At 38.3% G+C, this 23,285-nt stretch overlaps 1 protein-coding gene across 1 annotated transcript in view; it reads left to right on the forward strand.

Annotated features, from left to right (window-relative positions):
- TRIM46 (tripartite motif containing 46) overlaps window positions 1-23,285 on the forward strand; it is a 564,405-nt gene that overhangs the window by 361,596 nt on the left and 179,524 nt on the right. Inside the window, exons 6-7 of the mRNA XM_044080147.1 lie at window positions 9,564-9,817; window positions 17,579-17,700. Of these exons, the coding sequence (XP_043936082.1) occupies window positions 9,564-9,817; window positions 17,579-17,700 (376 nt within the window). The remainder of the gene's footprint in view (window positions 1-9,563; window positions 9,818-17,578; window positions 17,701-23,285) is intronic.

The following is a 23,285-nucleotide window of genomic DNA, read 5'->3' on the forward strand; positions in this document are numbered from 1 at the left end:
TGATCCATATGTACGTATATATATATATATATATATATATATATATATATATATATATATGTATATATAAATATGCATATATGTTGAACTTAAAGAGTATGAATGGATAGTTAGGTTACAGGCAGATTCTTTACATGGTTTAAATAATTAGCTTGAAGCCCATTTTAGTAAAAAACAGGCAGAAAATTTAAAGTTATATATATATATATATGTTTATATATGTGTATATGGTATATGCATATATATTTATATATGGATTTTAAATGATTTTATATAACATTTTTTTTACATATACATATGCAAAGTGTATATTGTAATATGGGGGGGTATCATTATTATTCTGTGATAGGCTGGCTGTAATCATGTGTTTTTCAAGAACTATTTAAATGTTGTATTTTTTACTTTCATGATAGTAGCACTGAGGAAGGGTGTTTGTGACCCAAAAGCTTTGCAATAAATGTTGTTTTTTGTCTTTTCGCATTGGATTCTTGAGTCTGAATTTTACTACTTCTTCTTCACTCCATTTATTGCATTACAGACTGTTTTTGTGAAATTGCCATGTGTGACAGACAGACCAAGTACCTTCTGCAGCTCCCCAACCCAGTTTCAGCTGAGTAAAGAATGTCTTCCTCATCTTCAGTCTTAGTGTGTCAATGGTTTCTAGGCTGGTCACATGCAGCAAGAATAATGGGGATTTGATCAATATATCACTCATGATGGATATGGATGATTAGAGTGATATTGATTCCCATGCCTTCTGATGACACCAAGTTGGAAGAAGTATGGGATATGATGCAATACCTATCCACTGATCCCATACCATCCCACATCAGATGCTGCAGAAGGCCTTCAGGTTGACAAAAATTTTAAAAGTACCCACCAACACTGCATTGGAAATCCAAGACACAGTAACATCTAGTTCCAAGAAAGCAGATCATGTTCTGCTGCACCTTAGGAATTGGAGGTTCAGATCTGAAACTCCCAAAGCTGATACCTTGTTTTCAGAAGCTGCTCTCAAGAAGGCTGTCATACACCAGAGCACAGTATTTTACCACAAAAGGAGTCCTACACAGAGGGCCTAGTATATCCGTTCTCTACATTTTCCTTGAGAGTGCTCAACTACCTGGCCTACGTGGTTGATCTCCAGAGGGGTGTCTGTGATAAAATGAACCAAACTCTTACCCATTTACCAGATGGGCCAATCAAATACAAGTTACCTTTCCAATCAATATTGGTTTCAATAAGCCTTATTATGTACATTTCATACAGCATTACTGGGGGTTCACTTGGGAAAATAGAATCTACTAAAGTGATCCTGTCTCATGCAACTTTACACATAACAAGGTGCCCTTTTTATATTCTCTCATTCAAGGACCAACTTTATTTAGACCTGAAGTGAAGGTACACCTGGAGGGTATGAGAAAAAAAACTGTTGCATTAGGTTTAAGTACCTCACTATTCATTTGCAGGATACAGAGGAGTCCTCACCAAATATGGCTCAGGCAGGGTCAACAGCCCTAAAAGCAACAGTCTGAAAGATAATTCTCACAACAGTTTTCAGCGATGTCATGGACATAGAGGAAGGTGTTATAACCGTTGTCAGGGAGCCTTGCACTTCCTGAAGGTGATCAGAAGCAAACCTAAGGCCTTTTTTATTGTCCCCTTTTTTATTGTCCTCTGGAAGCAGGTGAGGTCGTCTGTCCCTCCATATGTCAGCATGTAAGTTCAAAACCAAAGACTGATTGGTCAGGATAGCTATAGCAAATGTTTTCATTACTCCTGCCCCCCCCCCCACTGGACATCCCACCATGTCAGAAAAAAAGAGCAAAGAAGGAGGTCTTAAACATTCTAGAATTATCCAGGAGATTGCAATGGACAAGACATTATAGTTATTTTATTCTAGATTCTTTTTGGTGTTAAAAAAGACACAGCATCTCACTCAGAAGAGTTTTAGATATAAGAGTCCTGTATGCATTCATCACCAATAAAAACCTCTGCATGATTTTGTTGCAGTCAGTCTTTCCCTGATTTGCAGAAGATTGGATGTGCTGTTTAGATTTTAATGATGTTATCCAATATCAGAATTGCAAAAGAATCCTGGAGGTTTCTGCACTTCTGAGTCAGAGACTGTCAGTTTCAGGTTTGGACTCTACAATTTGGTGTCACCTCAGCTAACAGATGTTTACAAAATGCACATAAGTGGTAGGAGCACAGCTCAGATTGCAAAAAGCATAGGTTTTCCCATACTTCAATGGCAGATCCCTAGTTATGTTTTCTATTCAGGACATGGTAACAGTAAAGGTGTTTCTGATCACAGTATTGCATTCTTTGGAAATAGCATAAAATCAAGAGAAGTCACAACTACAACCTATGTAGCAACTCACACTGAGAGGCTGCAGTGTTAATGAAAACATTTTCAGTACAAGACTTCCTAAGGATAGGATCAATTTTACCAGTAATGTGACACCCCTTCTCCTATCTATGATGACTCTAGCACATCTTTGTATCAAGTTTATTGGTTTGATGTCAATGAATATTCCCATAATTCATCATTCCAAATAAGACACAAGAGTACTTTAGTGTGGCCTTTGGGGAAAATAGTCTCAGAATATGGACCTTATCTTCATCAGGTCCATAGTGCTCAGATGTGTAAATGTTGCTTAATATGGTGAATGGATCTGAGGAATTCCCCTTCTACATTTTTTCTGCCTGCATTTCAACAGATAGACAGCTTAGGGTGTCCTTGGTATTCTTATGGACTTTCTGAATACCAAAAATTATGATAAAGATGGGTGGAGTTATACATTGCACTAAATGATCTTGTAACAAAAAAAATCTATTTTTTTCTATATGCCATGTTTATTTCATTTATAGACTCTTGCAAAATATTGAACATAGCATTAAGTAATCAATTGTATAAAAAATCATGATACCCTTATCTTTATCTGGTTTCATAATTCTCATGGTTGAGTCACTGGAGAGGAAGGCCAATAATGTTTTTCATCATTGGAAACATTGTTGTAACAATAGTTTCTCTTACGGGCCACATATTTGTAAATATCCCTCTAGCAGGATTTTTCAAATTCCTCAATAACTGGATTCATGGCAGGATTACATCAACTTTTTTTTCTTTAAACATTCAGTGGTGTACGTTCCTTGTCCCCTTTCTTTGAAAACATAAGCTCAATTAAGCTTTCTATAAAATAATTTAAGTTATATTAATATATCAGTGACATCACATTTCTTATTTGGATTAAATGTGAACCGTTTTCCAAATAACAAAAAATGTGTCAATATAATCTCCAAATGGCTATGATTAAAAATGTAAAAAAACATTATGGCCAAAAACAATCCAACTATTTTCTTGTTAACAGCATATGTTTTGATGGGGATAGTACCTCTCCCTTGTCCTCTTTTTTGTTTTCTTGAATTGTAGTGATTGTTGTATCTGTGGTTGTGTGTGTGGCAGGACCTGTATTTCCCCTCTACCCTGGACTGACTCATTAGTCTCTGTGAGCTGTGGAGAGGCAGAAAATCTAAAGGGTCTTATACATTAAAATTATCAGTTGCCAGTACCTCCCCTGTCTCTCATTACCACCAGTAAAATTAGTTCCAGGGCAAACATTGCAATTGCTGTTTTCATTCACTTGACTGGTATAAATCTTTCCCTTATTTCCCACCTGCACAAAATGCTCTGTCTTGCTACAGTCAGTACAGTCAGTGACTGCATTTGATAGTGTTTATAATTACTATTTTATGTTTTTGTGTGTTTATATATATATATATATATATATATATATATATATATATATATATATATAGGTTCACTACGAAAGACCGAAAACCTACAAGACTGACGTCCGTAATCCCGAGACTAAATACCTGAAACATGAGAAGACCGACGGACCATAAGTGCGAAATTCAAAATTGCGAAAGATCAAGACACATACAGTACACACATACACATACACACAGTGTCCCCCAACCCAAACAAATAATCCTACACTATAGTTAAGCAGGGGGGAAGCCCCCTGCACCCCTCATACCTCCCTACTTTAATATTCTAACTCCGAGATCGCACAAACACACACACAAGGCAAACTCACACCCACACATTACAGTCGCTCACACGCACGCACACACAGACACACACACACACACACACACACACACACACACACACACACACACACACACACATACCACAGTCACAGCACACACTAACACACACTAAAGCCCCTCACCAACACACTTACACACAGATACTTGCCTGAATCGCAATGCCAGAAGCACTAACTCAACATTCCTTAACATCGGGATTTTGAATTTCGCGCTTCTGGTCTTTCGGTAATGTGGGGTATCGGGCTTCTGGTCTCAGTAATTTGGGGGTTGGGATTCTGAGCATTCGGTATTTTGTAGGGGACCCATAGATATATATATATATATATATATATATATATATATATATATATATATATATGCATATGCACACACACACACACACACACACACACACACACACACACACACACACACACACACACACACACACACACACACACACACACACACACACACACACATACATTATTTGCCATTAATTTTTTATATATATATATATATATATATATATATATATATATATATATATATATATATACGGGTCTACCTGAGATGGTCGACAAGCCATTTGATCGACTTTCATTTGGTCGACAATTCATTTGGTCGACAGGCAGATTTGCCCCCCTCCCCAATGTTGTGCCAACCTGGAGTTGATATATTTAGTTAGGGAGGGTGTGGGGGGCACAGCCCCCCACATTGGGGGGTGTGGGGGGCAAAGCCCCCCACATAACATGCTTGTCGACCAAATGAAAGTCGATCAAATGGCTTGTCGACCATGTGAAGTAGACCCATATATATATATATATATATATATATATATATATATATATATATATATATATATATATATATGGGCGAGGACAGTGATGCAGTGGTTAGCATTGCCACCTCACCTCAAGAGGTTCTCCTGCTCGACTCTCAGCTGTGTTGCCTTCTGTGCAGAGTCTGCATGTCCTGCCTGCATTCGTGTTGGTTTCCTACACATTTCAGAGACATGCATCTTGAGCATTTCTCCCTCAGCCTCCGCTGAAAATGGGCTCTGTTCCAGTCGGACTTTCCCAGTAAACAAATATTAAACAAAAAATAATTTTTTTTATGTGTATTTCGGAACATTAGACCAATTGTGCAACAACAAATTTTAATTATTAAACCAAGACTATGTATATGTATTTATATACAAAAAAGTTTTATTGTCTAGTTTTTCGAGTATGACTTTAATACTATGGATCACGTGACTCTATATAAATTATTTAAACAGTACTTTAATTATTGTCATTAATTCTGATGAAGTCCTGGTGATTTGTTACAGATGAAAATACTTAATAAACCCATTTAATTATATTTTAGTTCATGTTTTTTGGTTATCTTAGTCCAGTTTACACGTGCAGTTCATTTTCTTGTGTTATTAGTGGTCCCACTGCATGGACACCTGTGTTTTCTTTCATTAAGTGAGTAACTTTCCTTTTTATTTAATTTTAACTTCGGATATCCCGAAAGACATCAAGGTATCTGTATCCCAGAGTATCTTAAGCATTCTCTCTCTGTTAACGTCTCCTTCTGCTTCATTATGCCTTCCTTAGTGGCACAAATTCAAAGATGAAACCTCCAGCCTTCCCTCCAAGAAGAGGACTTGACAATTGGAACTTTCCTTATTATTCACATTCAGTAACTCGTTATTCTGGCTTTTGTCCCTTTACAGTTTGGAAAAAAATACTGTTTGAGACTGTCCGCGGTTTCCTTTAAAGGCATAAGGACCTAGCTCATCAAGTATAACAGTTGTTGGTCCACTCCCTCCCATGTTCTTTTACCCACAGATGCATCCCAAAGACTTGGCATACTTTTTCAAGAATAATACAAGTCCCGTTTGCTATAACACAGCAGAATGTCATTAGCTCAGCATGTAGACAGATTGGCATTAACTTGAACTTTCCATTCAATTTGCAGTAAATACTCATTGTCCCTTCTGTTACATTAGGTTTGTGGTTGACTTTTGCAATATGCTTCATGACAGCTTGGGTGCTTAACACTTCGAGCATCTCATTAAGCTGATTTTTCTCACAGAAAATCTGGGCACAAAAGCACAAGCCATTGATAAAGTGAGCTTATTACATTAATGCATTCATTATAAAAAAGTATGCACCGAATGATCAGCTGTGGGGAACTGAATAAAAAGTAAAAAACTAAAATAAAATATGAGTTACATCAAAACATACCATGAATACAAGAAAAATTATGCTGTGAGAACACATACAAAATTAATTAAACAGATGCTGTCAGTTTCTGACAGTCATTATCCAAATTAAACTAAGCATTAAAGGATAAATACTAAAATAAAATGGGATAAACATTAAAAGACAAATAATGGTGCACAGTAAAAGGTGTTGCTTTGACAAGATGTCTAAACAAGTAGGAAGAAGAGATAGAGACTTAATGAGACTTGAGGAAAATAAAGACAGACAATGGGTATAGACAAATATAATGGGATGCAGGAATCTGCAAGTGAAGCTAACAGCTTGGAAAAAAGAATGTGAAAGGGAGAATGAGGTAGAACAGAATCAAAGGATTTCAGAACACTAGTTCTCAGTTCTTTCATGTTGTTATTTATAGAAATGTACTAATGCTCTTGTGAAATTTGATAAAAAAGAGCATTGGAAAACATTAAACAGATGCTGCATTCACGAGGTCAGCTCATAAAATAATTATGCTGTAAGTGTGGATTTAGGGTTGGGACTTTTTCATTTGCCCAAAGTTAGAGATTTGTTATAGAAACATAAAATTTTGCAGAATGAACCATACCTACAGCCAATGCAAAAGACTGGACTTCACCTGTTTGCCAAAATAAAAGCTCATTTTTGAAGAATTTGAGTCATTGTTTGTATTATTTCACATTATACTGATGTTTTTCAGATAAAAACTACTTGCTTTGTGTATAAGCAGAACATATTTCTTGTCCTAAAGTCTCAGGAAATTTGCCATTTTTCATGTTTCTTCAGAGTATACAACTGTCCATATAGGGACTATCGTGTATAAAGAGGGGCAGGTGGTAACCAGGTGTGGGATGTAAAAACTTAAAACTTTAAAACTTAGCCAGCTACATTTATCAAATTAAAGGAAGTGATTTTTAATGGAATTTACCAAAAATGCTAGTAGAAAACTCTGCTAATTACAAATACCAAAAATGTCTGTGTTTTATTCAGAAGATCTCATACAAGAAGCACACTATTTAATTTCTGGTTTAAAGAAAAAAAAAAGGTTTACATCTGAAAAATTAAAGTGCTCCTTTCCTGAGCTACTTTAAACAAATGGGTGTATACTGCAGGTTTGATGTCAATATACTGGAAATAATAGAGCAACACTAGCCTGCATTTACCATTTTAGATGAAAATGTATATTTCTGTCAGTTATTCACTTTTTGCCTGCTTTCTTTTAGCGTGTTAAAATTGGGGCCTATACCACTGCTTTCGTAAAGTTTAGTCTCAAAGGGTCGTTTCTTCAGTCTCTAATTATATGCAGCCTCCATTCTGCAAAGGAGTACATGGTAGCAGTCTAGAGCTGATGTATAGACTTCTCATTGTTAATATGCTGAAAATACAGATGCATATAAATGCTTACCTCTGCTAAGGTTCAGACTGCTAGGTGCTAAGAGATTTTCCTGTGGGTATATTTGGTAGGGAACATGGCCAAATTGAAATTTAGTGGCAATGGCATACACCTGTTGCAGATTTGCTGCATGTAAAGGGAAGTACACAGTGCCATGCTTATAGCTTCAATAACCAAGTGCATAGGGACAGGGGAAGTGATATGTGTTGTTCTTGGCTTACCAAACATTCTTATGTAATTAGAACACGCAGAAGTGTGCTACAGCATGGAGGAAATCCTGATGCTGCTGTAGCCACACGTATGCTTTAAGATGTGATTTAGACAACATTTTGTGTATACTGCAAAGGGGGGAATGGCCCTCACACACCATTAATAAAGGCATTGCCAAATATACACTGTGTTTTCACTTCCACTGACACACCCAGTAGGCATTATGCAGTTGATGCCTGCCATACCGTCTTCTTTCTCTAGGTGCCTTGGGGTCACGGACATTATCCCAAAATCATTTTTCAGACATGTAAATGCATGGAACAGGGATGGTGGCCCAACCTAGACATGTTTCCTCCTCCTCCTTCTCATCATCATCATCGTTAAAGTCTTCACTTCCCATGCACAAGGTGCAAGGTTCGATTCTGATCTCTGATCAATGCTTGTTTGAAGTTTGTACATTCTTCCTGTGTTTCTATGTGGTTTCTCCCACCTCTAAAAAACATGCTGAGTGTTTCCATCTCAAACTCACCAATGAATGGAAATCTGGACATCAGCACAGACTCTCCATGGTGCCTTATAGAGGGAAGAGTTATAGAGACCAACCTCTTTGGGCATCTACTGTGATGCACAGTATCCTCAAGATAGAATAATATGGATCACAGACTGCTTGTTATGGATGTAGGTGATTTGGTGTCAAGAGACAAATGCACTAAAAAACAAGATTAGTTACAACAATGAGACTCTAATGTACCAAAAGGAAATAAATTAGTTACTGAACATGCTTGGTAGTATAATTTAATATATATTTTTCTGATGTGAGGGCTGTAGGAAGCCAAGGTAAATGAACGTCTGACTATAACACTTTACCTGTAGTCAGATTCCCATAATTTTAACTAGAATTCAAAAACAGACATTTAAATCACAATGACCATCAGCAAAAAAGTGAGATACAATATGTTTGACAGGATCTACATCCCTTATGCCCTATATTGTTTTTGAATAAATCATATGGCTATTTGGTAGACTCTCCTTTATTAACTGCTACACATTTTCAGCATATATACTGCATTCATGGAGATAAGATACAAAATTCCTAGGTGCACTGAAATGGGATTGATGACTTTTGAATTTTTAGTGACACTAGGCAGAAATTAGAAGATCTAACAGCTAGTTATGTTTTATTATTCTTAACCAGATTGGGTGGAACTGCTGGAACATGTAGGCTGTTTCTACCCATGAGAAGGATGAATGAACAAGAAATCAATCAGGGTTTATAACAATGAACTGCTGATGTAGATGCCAGACCGGAGAATATGAAGATAATGAAGAACTGGTCTGTGGACAGAAATTTGTCATTATGTAACATTCACACTAATGAAATGCACTTTTCTTAAGTAATTATAACCTTCTTTAGAAATCCATGGCCATGTTATTGAGCAGTGAGAAATGTCAGCCCATTTTGCTTTGATGTAGTTCTCATTTATAAAGCACATTTGTATATGTTTAGGCAGAAAATCAGAGCATTTCTAAGCTTCAGAAACTGGTTACCCCAAATATTTTGTGGTGAGCATTAGCAGCATTATGTATCTAAAAAGTATGATTCATTAACTTTCCATCTTAATTGCTGTCAGGTTAACAGTTCTAAAGCTAAAGCAGAAGTGGTGCAACTAGTCCAGGAACTGTGTTCGATCCTGGAGGAGAAGCAGGCATCACTACTGCAGACTATTGAGGAATGTCGGCAGGAGAGACTGGACAATTTGAACTTCCAGATCCAGGAACACCAAGGCATGTTGGAGAACTCAGGCTTAGTGGGATACACACAGGAAGTGCTCAAAGAAACTGACCACCCTTGCTTTGTCCAGGCTGCTAAACAATTACATAACAGGTAAAGAAGAAATGCGTGAAATTAAATTTGCTATGTTAACTGTTTGCATTTATTTTATCCAGTTACAAGTGTGCATGTACAAAGTGATGTTCCATTTCCTTTGTTTTGAAAATATGCTCTTCTAATGTTAATTGCATTCCTAAATATCAGATACTATGTAAACTCAGTTTCTGAATTTAACTGTCTAAGAATATGTGAACTACAGGGATAACAGTTAGTTTATGCGTGCAACTAGTGTGTGATACTGCTTGGATATGTGGGAAGTTAGTGCTGTCTAAAATGAATAAAAATATGACTGAAATCATACAGAATGTGAAAACACAGTCCTAGCCATGCCCTTAACACAGCACACACACACACACACACACACACACACACACACACACACACACACACACACACACACACACACACACACACACTCTTGCAACAGGAAGTGACTGAGTAATTGTTCAGAGATAGCTATATACTCTTATATGTGGCTATTTATAGTTCTGTCATCTTTGTAAGGCTATTTTTATGTCAAGAAGTTATGATGTGCCATGTGGGGGTCTGTGTTATATGTTCGAAGTTTGAAAACTTTGAACATTAAATAATCGAATTTAAATGTTCGAAGTTTCAAACTTCGAACATATAATAAAAAAAACAAACAAAAAAAAAAAACGGAACTTACCTGATTAGTATAGGCAGGGGGAAAGCACCCCTGCACCCCCCACACCCCCTGCTCTTTAAATATACCAACTCCGAGACTGCACTATAGTGCGATAAAGGGAAGATTTCCCCTTACTGCGCTGTAGTGCGGTCCTGGAGTTGGTATATTTAAAGAGCGGGGGGTGTGGGGGGCACATCCCCCCACATGGAGGGTGCATGGGGGCTTGCCCCCCTCCCTACAGCCTTTAGTTTTGGGTTTGGGTTTTTTTTTTTTACATATGTTCGAAGTTTAATAACTTTGAACATTTAAATTCGATAATTTAATGTTCAAAGTTACAAAACTTCGAATATATGATCATCATCATCTTCTTTCGGCTGTTCCCATTAGGGGTCGCCACAGCGGATCTTCTGTTTTCATTTCTTCCTGTCCTCTGCATCATGCTCTTTCACACCAACCACCTGCATGTCCTCTCTCACTACATCCATAAACCTTATCTTAGGCCTTCCTCTTTTCCTCTTACCTGGCAGCTCCATCCTTAGCATCCTTTTCCCAATATACCCAGCATCCCTCCTCAGCACATGTCCAAACCAACGCAATCTCGCCTCTCTTGCTTTGTCTCCAAACTGTCCAACCTGAGCTGACCCTCTAATACACTGATTCCTAATCCTGTCCATCCTAGTCACACCCAGTGCAAATCGTAACATCTTTAACTCTGCCACATCCAGCTCTGACTCCTGCCTTTTTGTCAGTGCCACCGTCTCCAACCCATATAACATAGCTGGTCTCACTACCCTCTTGTAGACCTTCTCTTTCACTCTTACTGGTACTCATCTGTCACAAATCACTCCTGAAACTCTTCTCCACCCATTCCACCCTGCCTGTACTCTCTTCTTCACCTCTCTTCCACACTCACCATTACTCTGAACTGTTGATCCCAAGTACTTAAACTCATCCACCTTTACCAACTCTACTCCCTGCATCCTCACCATTCCTCTACCCTCCCTCACATTTACACACATATATTCTGTTTTAGCCCTGCTGACCTTCATTCCTCTCCTCTCTAAAGCATATCTCCACCTCTCCAGGGTCTCCTCAACCTGGTCCCTACTCTCACTACATATCACAATGTCATCTGCAAACATCATAGTCCATGGGGCCTCCTGTCTGATCTCATCTGTCAACCTGTCCATCACTACTGCAAATAAGAAAGGGCTCAGAGCTGATCCTTGATGTAATTCCACCTCCACCTTAAACTTATCTGTCACTCCCACCGCAGTCCTCACCAATGTCACACTACCCTCATACATATCCTGTACCACTCTTACATACTTCTCTGCCACTCCCGACTTCCTCATACAATACCACAACTCCTCTCTAGGCACCCTGTCATATGCTTTCTCTAAGTCCACAAAGACACAATGCAACTCCTTCTGACCTTCTCTGTATTTCTCCAACAACACTCTCAGAGCAAATATTGCATCTGTAGTGCTCTTTCCTGGCATGACACCATACTGCTGATCACTAATCATCACCTCCCTTCTTAACCTAGCTTCCACTACTCTTTCCCATAACTTCAAGCTGTGACTGATCTATTTTATCCCTCTGTAGTTACTGCAGCTCTGCACATCACCCTTATTCTTAAAGATAGGTACCAAAACACTTTTTCTCCACTCCTCAGACATCCTCTGACTTTCCAAAATTTCATTAAACAATCTGGTTAAAAATTCCACTACTATTTTACCTAAGCACCTCCATGCTTCCACTGGTATGTCATCTGGGCCAACAGCCTTTCCATTCTTCATCCTCTTCATAGCTGACCTTACTTCCTCCTTGCTAATCTGTTTCACTTCCTGATTCACTATCCCCACATCATCCAACCTTCTTTCTCTCTCATTCTCTTCATTCATCAGCCCTTCAAAGTACTCTTTCCATCTACTCAACACACTCTCCTCACTTGTGAGTACGTTTCCCTCACTATCCTTTATCACCCTTACCTGCTGCACATCTTTCCCAGCTCTGTCCCTCTGTCTAGCCAATCGGTACAGGTCCTTTTCTCCCTCTTTAGTGTTCAATCTCTCATACAACTCTCCATATGCCTTATCCTTAGCCTTTGCCACCTCTCTCTTTGCTATGCGTCTAATCTCTTTATACTCATGTCTACTTTCTTCATCTCTTTGGCAATCCCACTTCTTTTTTGCCAGCCTCTTCCTCTGTATACTCTCCTGTACTTCCTCATTCCACCACCAGGTCTCCTTGTCCTCCTTCCTCTGTCCAGATGTCACACCAGGCACCTTTCTAGCAGTCTCCCTTACTAGCTCTGCTGTAGTTTCCCAGCTATTTGGTAACTCTTCACTGCCTCCCAGTGCCTGTCTTAACTCTTCCCTGAACTCCACCTTACAATCACCCTTTTTTAACTTCCTCCATTTAATCCTTGGCACTACTTTCACACTTCTCCTCTTCTTCTTGATGACCAACGTCATCCTACAGAACACCAATCTATGCTGCTTAACTACACTTTCCCCTGTCACCACTTTACAGTCTCCAATCTCCTTCAGACTGACCCTCCTACATAGGATATAATCCACCTGAGTGCATCTTCCTCCACTTCGAACATATGATATAGACCCCTATATGGGCTTTACATCAAAGCTTTAGTAGCATGAATTTTATTATTAACTTCCTAAAACTGAGATCTAGACTTCCTTCTCCACACTTTCATTTTAGCAGTGTAAAGTATATTACAGCTTTAAAAGCAGGCCATAGCTTTCCTGTGCAGTGCTGTAGTGGCCTCCTTCATTGTAGTGCAGCAAGGCTTGATAAAAGCAAGGTTCATATGTAAGAGCATCCCTATAACATAGCTAGCATTATTATGTTTTTACTTTGCAGAATAATCAGCATGGCACATGTATTACACAGAAGATTATAATAACACCTCTTACCATAATCAGCTTGTTGTATGTTCAAGAAATAAATGACAAGAAATTCACTTCAAGAACAGGTGAGTGTTTGAAAGGTGAACTGTGACATTCTTCTTGATAACATATAGGTAGCTGGTTATGATCAGAGAAACCTAATCACAGTTTGTAATGCACAGGGTTTTAACTGCCTAATTTACTTACTACTTTTTTTTGAATGGAAAAAATGTAGGCGTTTGAAGCATTTTTAGCTTTGAGAGCTATAAGACACTTAATGCCACTCTATGGACAATGGCTAGAAAAGAAGTGCACCTTTAATCAACTAGTAGCATTAAATGCTGTTCGATGCTTCATTCTGCCACAAGTTTCATGAAACAGCAAAGTGTGTTACAGCTTTTAAAGCTTTGGCACTCTGTCATAGTCCATGTGGGTGTTAATGACCTGAGATGTACCTTTCTTGACTATATGAAGTGAGACGTGATCGAGCTCACTGATTATGTGTCTCAGGCAGGTATGAGCCTAGCACTGAGCAACACGCTACCTTCTCCAAGGATGATGTCACATTCCCAACAAAAAAAATGATTGATGTTAACAACTGGGAGGAACAACAGTAAAATGGTTATAAGCCCAGTGACTTGGGAACTCAAAACAAATTACTACATAAAACAAAGCACTGGGATACACAGGAGACATCTACTCTTTAATAAGTATAAATCTTTTGCCAGCAGGCTTCTTCAGCAACAGATGCCCGAAGAAGTTTGTTGGTGAAAGTTTTGTACTTATTAAAGAAAACACTTTTCCTGTCTATCTCAGTATTTTGTTTTATGTATTTTAACAACTGGCTTAGCTTCTGGTGTCAGTCCAAAGAAGTACAATATTTGACAGCCTGAGAGGACATGGTTGGCAGACCACACTGCTTTGCCAGGGATGGTCTGCACTTATCCTCTCTAGGCTTTCGGATATTGGCAAAGACGTTTTCCACCCCTATAGTGCCTTTCTTAGTCAATGTCAAACTGATAAACCTCCCAAGTTACTGAATCTTCAAAGAAGTATCTGAAGGTGGCACTACTCAGTGCTAGAAGTCTTAACAAGATTAGATCAGCTATTGCACAGGAGGGAACTAAAGGTGGAGAGGTCTCAGTCTATATTAAAAGCAACCTCACATCCAGATAGTTAAAGTATGTGACCCACTGGAACTCATACATTTGCACCTCACCATAAACAAGATCATCTACTATATCCTTGCAGCCTATAGGTCCCCATCCATGTCCCAGGGAATGCATACTACCTTCCTCAGTGTACAACAGTCTCTCACCATTCAACCCAATACAGTATTCATTGGGGATCTCAACTACCCCTCTATAGATTGGGAATCCTATATCACATCTAATGCACAAGTCCACCGATTCCTAAACATTTTTAATACCAGCATCCTGGAACAGTTGGTCCATTCTCCAGCCAGGGGTGCAAACATTCTTGATCTTGAACTCACAAACATGGAGGAGCGATGTTCTTCACCTAATGTAATGTCTTTGCTATTCAGATCTGACCATAACACAGTATTACTTAAACAAAAATTAAATCTGGGGACACAGCAAAACCAAAAACCTTTAGGAACTATTCCAAAGTGACCTCTCTCTCTACTAAGCGGCACCTTGTTTAAATTTGAAGCACCCCCAAGCCAAGTAAATATCATAACATATACTTAGCTATTTACAAAATCTCTGTATAGCCATATTGATAGCTGTATAGAGCAAGCTGTGCCAACTTGTATTAAGAATAAGACAAACTCTAAAGACAAGTCATACTGGTGGAATCCCAATATCAATTGGTTTTAGAACAACAGAAAAAAATTCTTGGACAAGTGTAGGAGGAACAAAGCCCAACATACTAAAAGTCCCCCCTGACCAATATAAACAGGCAGCTAAAAGGGTTAATTAATACTTCAAAGACTAAATTTGAGGAAAAAAAATAGATTCTCAGGCAAATGACAAACACAAAGCTTTCTACAGCTATTAATTTTCTTAGTCTCAGAGTTTTAACTCGAGTGCGATTATTTAATATGCAGACCGAATGAAATCCTCATACATGATCTAATCAGTGTGATTGTTACAACAAAATCAGCTTGCAGGAAAAGTAACTAATCAATGTGATGGTTACTATTTTATTATTGTTTTAACCTGATAATGGAACCAGTCCTCAGGTCCTTTGAAGCCATAACCCTGCCCAGAAGGGTAAGAATTAATGCAATATATATATATATATATATATATATATATATATATATATATATATATACGGACAGTTTAGAGTAGTCAGTCAACCAGTATGCTTTTTTGGCAGAGGTGAGCTGAGGAAAGAATATTTTAGTACTGGTCTGTGATCAGAAAACCTCACTATTGAAATGTCAACATTCAAAATTCTGAGTGCCGACAAACTAAAAAAAACACCAAAAATACATGGGAAGATCAAATCTCGAAAATTGCTTTACTCCTTTAAACATCCTTTTGCTGGGAGGGGAGCAAGCCCACCCTACACCCTCATGTGGGGGGCCTCCCCCCAAAAACTTATATACGCCAACTGCAAGTCTACCATACTTTGGAGAAAAGAGAATATTCTGAGAAATGGCATCTCGGACTTATTGTATGTAAGTCCATTCTTTCTGCCATTCAGTCTCAGTATTTCGGGAGTCACTCTAGTGTGTCCTGAGATTTCATATGGTTACCACACTATAGTCTTAAAGAGAGAAAGTAGATGGAATATGATAGAAACCTTCATTACTTTGCCATCATTTAAAAAAATACACTATGAGGTATATATGAGACCAAGGGAGCATAGCTTGAAGACACAAGGCAGATAGTTTGGTGGAGACCTAAAGCAGTGCAAGTGTAATTTAATGAAAAGAGTTATGGATGGATGGCAGATGGAGCCTTATATAGCAGTAGATTGAAAATAATTTCCTCAAATACTGTGCTGATGACAGAAAACTCTATCAATGCAGTTTTTGAAAACATTTTTTTCCTGTTGAGGATAGCAATCCCCACAACATTATGCAGTCAGCTTCACCCTCTGCACAGCTGAATTTCCCATCCACATGATGGTGTAGGGTGGGCTTGTCCCTTCACCCCTGCAAAAAGAAGTTTAAAGGAGTAAAGCAATTTTTGAGATTAGCCCTTCTCGTGTTTTTGGTCTTTTTTTTCGGCTTGTTGGCACTCGGTATTTCGAATGTTGACATTTCAACAGAGAGAGAGAACTCTTCTGATCACATGTCTGTGTGAGTTGTCTATCTGTAATAAAATACTCTTTCCTTAGCCCATCCCCTTAAAAAAAAAGCATGCTGGTTGATTGGCTACTCTAAACTGTTAATATATATTGCATTAATCTTTACCCCTCTGGCCAGGGTCATGGCTGCAAAGGATGTGAGGAATGCTTGCTAGTGCCATTATCAGGTTAAACAATAATAAAATAGTAACCATCACGTTGAATAGTTACTTTTCATGCAAGCAAATTTATTAATAACAATCACACTGATTAGATAAGGTATGAACATTTCATCTGGTCTGCATATTAAATGGTTAGCACTTTTGAGTTAAAACTCGAATAGACTAGTAAAATTAAAAATGGATCCCACATTGCTATACCTCAGGGCAAGTAAAAACTTCAACAAGAACAGCAAGTCAATCCTCTTCACACCTATTTTGTCTAAGTGAGCATCTCTGAGTATGTTGAAATCAAGTCACTATTACGATAACAGAGGATTCTTTATAGCATGGTATGGGGTATAAAACTAATAAAGGAATTATCAATGCTTAAGAAAACTAAGATACATTTCCTATGAAAAGTGAAAGAAAAGAACAGAGCTATTGGTTAAGAAAGATATTTGGCAACCCCAGCAAGCAGAGTGATGGATACAACATATGGTGGCCCAAGAAGTCATTTTAATTTTGGCAAAATTTATATTTTTATTTGAAGAGCATAAGGACTGCTTCCCAGCTGAAAGAGTAACATACGCTTATGCAGAATGCTGTACTGCAGATAATATTCTCCAAGTCTGATTCCCCTGACATTTTTTGCATTTTCAATCTCTTATTGTACAACTTGTAAAAATGTAGTACTCTATGGCAAGGCACTGAATGCAAGACAGCAGTAAAGTGAATTGTTTAATGACATATTGAATGTTTTTTGCTCTTACAGGATCATTAAAGCCACTGAGTCATTGCAGAACTTCAGACCAGCTGCTGATCCTTCCTTCAGTCATTTTCAGTTGGACATCACAAGGGAGATGAAACTTCTTACCGACCTCACCTTCACCAGAGGTAATCAGAGTTGCCACATTTGAAATGTCTACGATCATTAAATGTCTTATAGGTTCATAGGTAGGTACTAGGCTATCGGCCCAAGGGCCTACGTAAGCCTAGCCCGCAAGATATCAAAGCTTACGCCACCCAAGAAAGTTATTTTCCTGTGCCACTGTCCAGCAGAGACACAGAAGCGATCCCCAGGGTGTATTTCCTATTTCCCATTCACTCATCAAGATTTTTCTTGAAGAGTGCTAATGAAGAATTTTGCTTGACATAGATGAGTAGCTTGTTCCAGAGTATAGGAAGTCTCTGGGACAGATGTGCTCTGATGTACCACATGATTCAAGCAAACATTACATTGTTTGCAGAGAAGGTGCATTCAAAACATTTGCTCTACTGTGGAAGGATGCTTCACTCATTTTAGATGTCAGCATCAAACATTGCATTCTCAGGTGTTGTTACTGCATAGTTTTGCAGTAGATCTAAGATTGTTCTCTGTAATCATTTGTTTGTCTGTTTCCAAGCCTCATAGCAGTTCATAAAAAAAAAAAAAAAAAACATTCCTAGTACCATAGCAGAAAACAAAAAAAATAAATGTGCTTTTCATGCTGATGTGCTTTTCTGTGGAAGCAAACCTCACATGTGCCTCTCTATACATGGAGCTTTGCCTGCTATACTTCTGGTCTTTAATTAACCCTAAAGCGTCTGCACAAATGCATTGACCTCCATTGAGGAACATGTAGTTTTGATAAATAGTTAAGCAGTAGTCTGTCACACAATTTCCATGCTTCATGTTTTTCTCTCTTCTTTTTTTTTTTGGACCCCTACAATACTGAGCCGAGTGACTCCTCCACCTGCATCCAGTTAGCCCATTTGTTCTGCAGTCAAGGGAACTAAGGACTAGTGGGCAGGTGTGAGTTCTATATCCCATATGATCCTGCCCAGGATTCCCCCATGAATGCAGCCATTCATGAGAAGAGTTATGAGAAAGGAAGCAGACTAGGCTAGGCTTATAGTCCTGTGGGGCAGACTACCCTCTCCCATGGATAAGCACTCCACATGTGGTGCATCTTCCAGGCTTCACTATAGCAGCCTTCCAAAGATTTTCCTTCACAGAAAGCATGGTTGTGGTCAGAAGCTCAGCCTTGGTAGTCCTGGGACTGTATGCGGTAGATACCTACTGCTCCTGCTAGGTGTCACAGTGTGGGAAGCCACAGCCACCTTCCTTCCCCTATATGGATGAGCAGGCAGTGGCCTGTCACTTAAATCCTCCCCAATAAGCTCATACAGGTGCCTGAGCAATTGTTCAAACTAGGATTTCCACAGTGTTGTCAGAGCTTTATACCTCTATGCCACAAAGATGCTCATGCTTCCAGCTTGTCTTTATCCTTTTTTTGTGTTTGTTTAAGAAGATTTGCTTTTGAGTCATTATATTACTGACAGTGACAGTACAAGAAATGAAACACCAAAACAGAGAGTGATTATTTTAACAAATAAAATAAAATGGCTCTCACAAGTCACTTATACATGACTGCTATGAGTGTGCATAAGCAGGTAAGGTGAAGTGCATTTCAGTTCGGCACACTTGTTTTATTTGTTTCCGTCTAGCTTCATTTGTATTTGATTAGCAGTGCGTTTATAGTAATACTTCTTTTTGATGACTGACTGGTGAGCTTTAAGTGAAAGCTGTGATTTTTGAAAATTTCAGCTTTAGTATTTTTCTGTTTCCAAAATTAAATGTAATTTACCCTGAGATATGATTGCTTTAGAGTTATATTTATTTGAGAAGTAAAGAGACAGAGACCCTACGTGGAGTTTACAGGGATATGCCCCAAGCTGGTTGCTTGTGTGCATTCTCCAAAAGTCAATGTTTTTGACTTAGTATTTAAACTATAGTTTATAGAGAAGTGACATTGGCAATCATTATTTAGCAGTTGCCTTCTGTTTTGCAGAATGAAGATTGCTGATGAGAGGTAAACAGTATATTTAATGTGTTTATATGTTCTTCACTGTGGTTTCTTTCTCTGTATTTTCCAAAGCCTTTGGGTATGTTATTACATATTTACTTTCCATATTATTATTGAGTCCCAGCTTTTAGCTTCTAATCTTTCTCAGTACTGAAATACTGTTTCAAAAACCTAGCTAAAATCAAGGCATATTCTATCACCTGTTTGTATCTTATTTACTGCTGTGATGAATTTTCCTGGCAAAAATGAGCCATAGTCTCTTCAGATAAGAATTTTCCTTTATGATGGCAAGCAATTGCTTGTTCTTACCCATAAAGACTGTTGTATATTCCTAGTCATAACTTTCAGCTGTCCCTCATTTTCTGGGATATCCCTGAATTTTTCTGAGAATGTTACCTTTTCCCTCAGAAATGTTTTATTTTCATGAGAAAACAGTGAGGATCACTTTCTTGAAACAATACAAGCAATTACAATATTTTTCTTCCCCACAAAAAGCACACTGATACAAATCCTGTTATTATGGAACATTTATAAGCTTATAGCTTCAGTATTAATAAGCTGTCCCTGAATTTGAGCCTTTTTCCCTGATTAGTTTTGACTTGACTTTATGCCTGATTCTAGAGATGCAAAGTTGAGAGGTATGATCCTTGTGGTAAATCCATGATGTGAGCCATGACTGATACTGGGACTAAAGGCTGGTGCATCTAATTAATTTTGTCACTCCTGCAAAGAACTGCATTTGAGAATGGCTACCTATTCCAGTAGTTAAAGTGTTACTGAAAATGTTTTGGTTACTACTGACTGTAGAATCCTTAATTCCTTTTTTTGCCCATAGACCAGGCATCATTATTTCTGGTTTTGAAATCCTAGGTATATCTTTCCATTTTCTTTATCAGATGAGAGACATAGTTATATGCAGGTTGAAAAAAATTGCAGGATAGATTCTCTATCGCACAGTCATAAAGCCAGGAACAGTACCTGAAAATACTTTAACACAGTATGCAACATATGAGTCTTGATGATTTAGAGCACTGACATTTTGAGAAGTACATCATTATCCTTAAGGATGCTTTTCCAGATGTTAAGAAATATGAGTATTCATGTCTGTTTTGCCTGCTATATTGCATTTTATCTCAGTTTATGACCTTCTGTGCTCAAACAGGGAAAAAGGCATAAATAAGAAACTTCATGGCAGTAATGTAATTGCAGATCAACTGGCAGCTTGCCAAGGAAATGCAGAGTGGTGGTAAGGTGAGGAAAAAAGTATTTCCCATAATGCTGTTTGCAAGGTGGACTTTCTTAACCTTACCCCATTTTAAAAATTAGATGGTAGCTATGGGAAGCACCAGTGTTCCTTACAAACCCTATTAGTAAGATTGCAGTTTGCGTATCCACTTGACCAGTAATAAACTTACTTTAATAAGTATTTACACTATCACTGTATCCATAATGCAGTGAAAAACATAGTGCAGAATTGTAAATACATTGATAAACATAGTCCACAATTTGTAACAATCATCCAAGTAGGTATTAGGGAATAATGACTATGCAGTCAAAGGTTTTAACCCATCAGCATATTCACTTGCTTTTCATATTTAAGGGAAGGCTTTAGGGATTAATAAACTGTTTGTTCATAAATACAGACATTTTGTGTGATATATCTGAGTTACATGGGTGATACATTACTGATGACATATGATAAATGGTGACTCAATTTACTACCATTCTGTTTAGGCAATCCAGCTAGAGACATCATTCCAATGAAACTATCACTTATCGGGCATATTTGCTCAGTTAGTGATTGGTTTTTTTTCCTTGCTAGATTGTAATACATACATTATAACCTAGACAGTGTCTCCAGGGCTAGAGCAAGTTTTGCAGCTACTATCTGCAGATGACCCACCACCCAACTTTTATCTTTGTCTTTCCAAGAATCAGTATTGCACCATTGACTACAAAGAACATAGTACACTTATGTCCCACTTACCACGATTGTAGATGTTGGAGTAGATAAGTGTTGTAGTACATACTTCCATTCTCCAACCTCTCTATCTGCTGACCACTTGACTCATACTTGCTGCTTGCAAAGGGTAGAAGAGTTTATTCTGCAGATAACCCTCTTATCTCCATCACCCCCTCTCTGTCTCCTACGTTTTTTATCCTTCTCACTTAAATTCTGACAACTGGGGAGGTTGTGCTGTCCTTAGGCAACAGACTACTCATCCACTCCTTAGAAAGACCCAATGATGGCATCGATGGACGACCTTCTTTACCCTGACATCCAGACATTGGTCTTTGGATGTCTGTTGGCTAGAGATGATGTAAAGGCTCTGGAAATTGGGCCAGCTGTAGACTTCTCCATGGCAGGAAGACCCAAGAATCATTACTAAAACATTGATCTCTACAAACATTTACAATTATGGTAAGTATGACACAAATGTACTTTCTGCAAAAGATCATTGTGCTGTGTCTTTCCTGTCACCTGCCACTGCTGTATGTTCATCACTTCACAGACTTTGTATGTAGCAGGCAGTATGTACACTGTCTGGATGCACATGGCTTTGGGACATCCTGACCACAGCTACAGATACCAGTGCTGGGCTTAGCTGTCCACAGTCTGCTAGTCTATAAAGCTACATGGGATTCTTAGTATTTATAGGTCTGTCTGGTGCTGGCACCTCACAAGTGACAGTTAATCCACATTGTGGCACTGAGGCTCCACTAAGCTGTCCTGCTGTCCTGATGCCTGGATATCTGGCCATAGATCTCCGTATTATCTAAGGATCATATTTGAGACCAAGTTATATGAGATATAGTGAGGTGTGGTAGAATGGGACAAACAGCTTCTGCTGCCACATTTGTGTGTCCTTTTTAATTATGTGAAATGTCCATTTAATTCTGGAACATGCATGTGTATAATCAATAACTTTTAATGAGTCCAGTACTTATTTATTTGCAATTCGTTAACCAGGAAAGTCCACAGGGCCAATCAGAACCCATTTTTAGTGGAGGCCCGGGGTGAAAAGCTCCTCAGTACAACAATAAAAGTAATAATTTTTTACATTGGTAATATACAAGTAACAAAATAATTAGTTTACAATGTTAAAAACACAGCTAGAAATTCAGAGGAAAGACAAATAGCAGTGACAGCTGCAACATATTTGAGGTAGTTAGAGCATATAGGAATTCTAAGGAGGGCCAGAGCAAGTGCAGTTCCAGATGGAAGATAGGTGTTCATATAGAGAAACTTTAAAGTGGGCAGGATTTTGGATTTTTCTAATGGTTAAAGGTAGAGCATTCCAGCATTTGGCTAAAAAATGGGAGTAAAGAAGCTGGCCGTGAGTTGCTGATTCTCCGATCTAAGGGGCCTGTTTGTGAGGTAGTTTTAGAATATTGAGCTAAGGGCAGGACAATCAGAAGGTTTAAAGCTCAGTTTGTGGGCTGTAGTTATTTGCAGGTAGGAGAGGTAGTTTGGAAGTTCGAGCCATTTTGGGATGTGTAGAGCAGTACAGTGTTGGGTGGAGTATTTGGAATTTGTAGTGAATTTGGCTATTTTATTGTAACAAGTCTCAGGTCTGGCCCTTAGTATAGTATGAAAGTTGGTAAGTAGTGGGGCGTCATATATGAGGGAAG

Source organism: Protopterus annectens, chromosome 8.part0, assembly GCF_019279795.1.
Source record: "Protopterus annectens isolate FY-2018-M chromosome 8.part0, PAN1.0, whole genome shotgun sequence".
Classification (NCBI taxonomy): Eukaryota; Metazoa; Chordata; order Ceratodontiformes; family Protopteridae; genus Protopterus; species Protopterus annectens.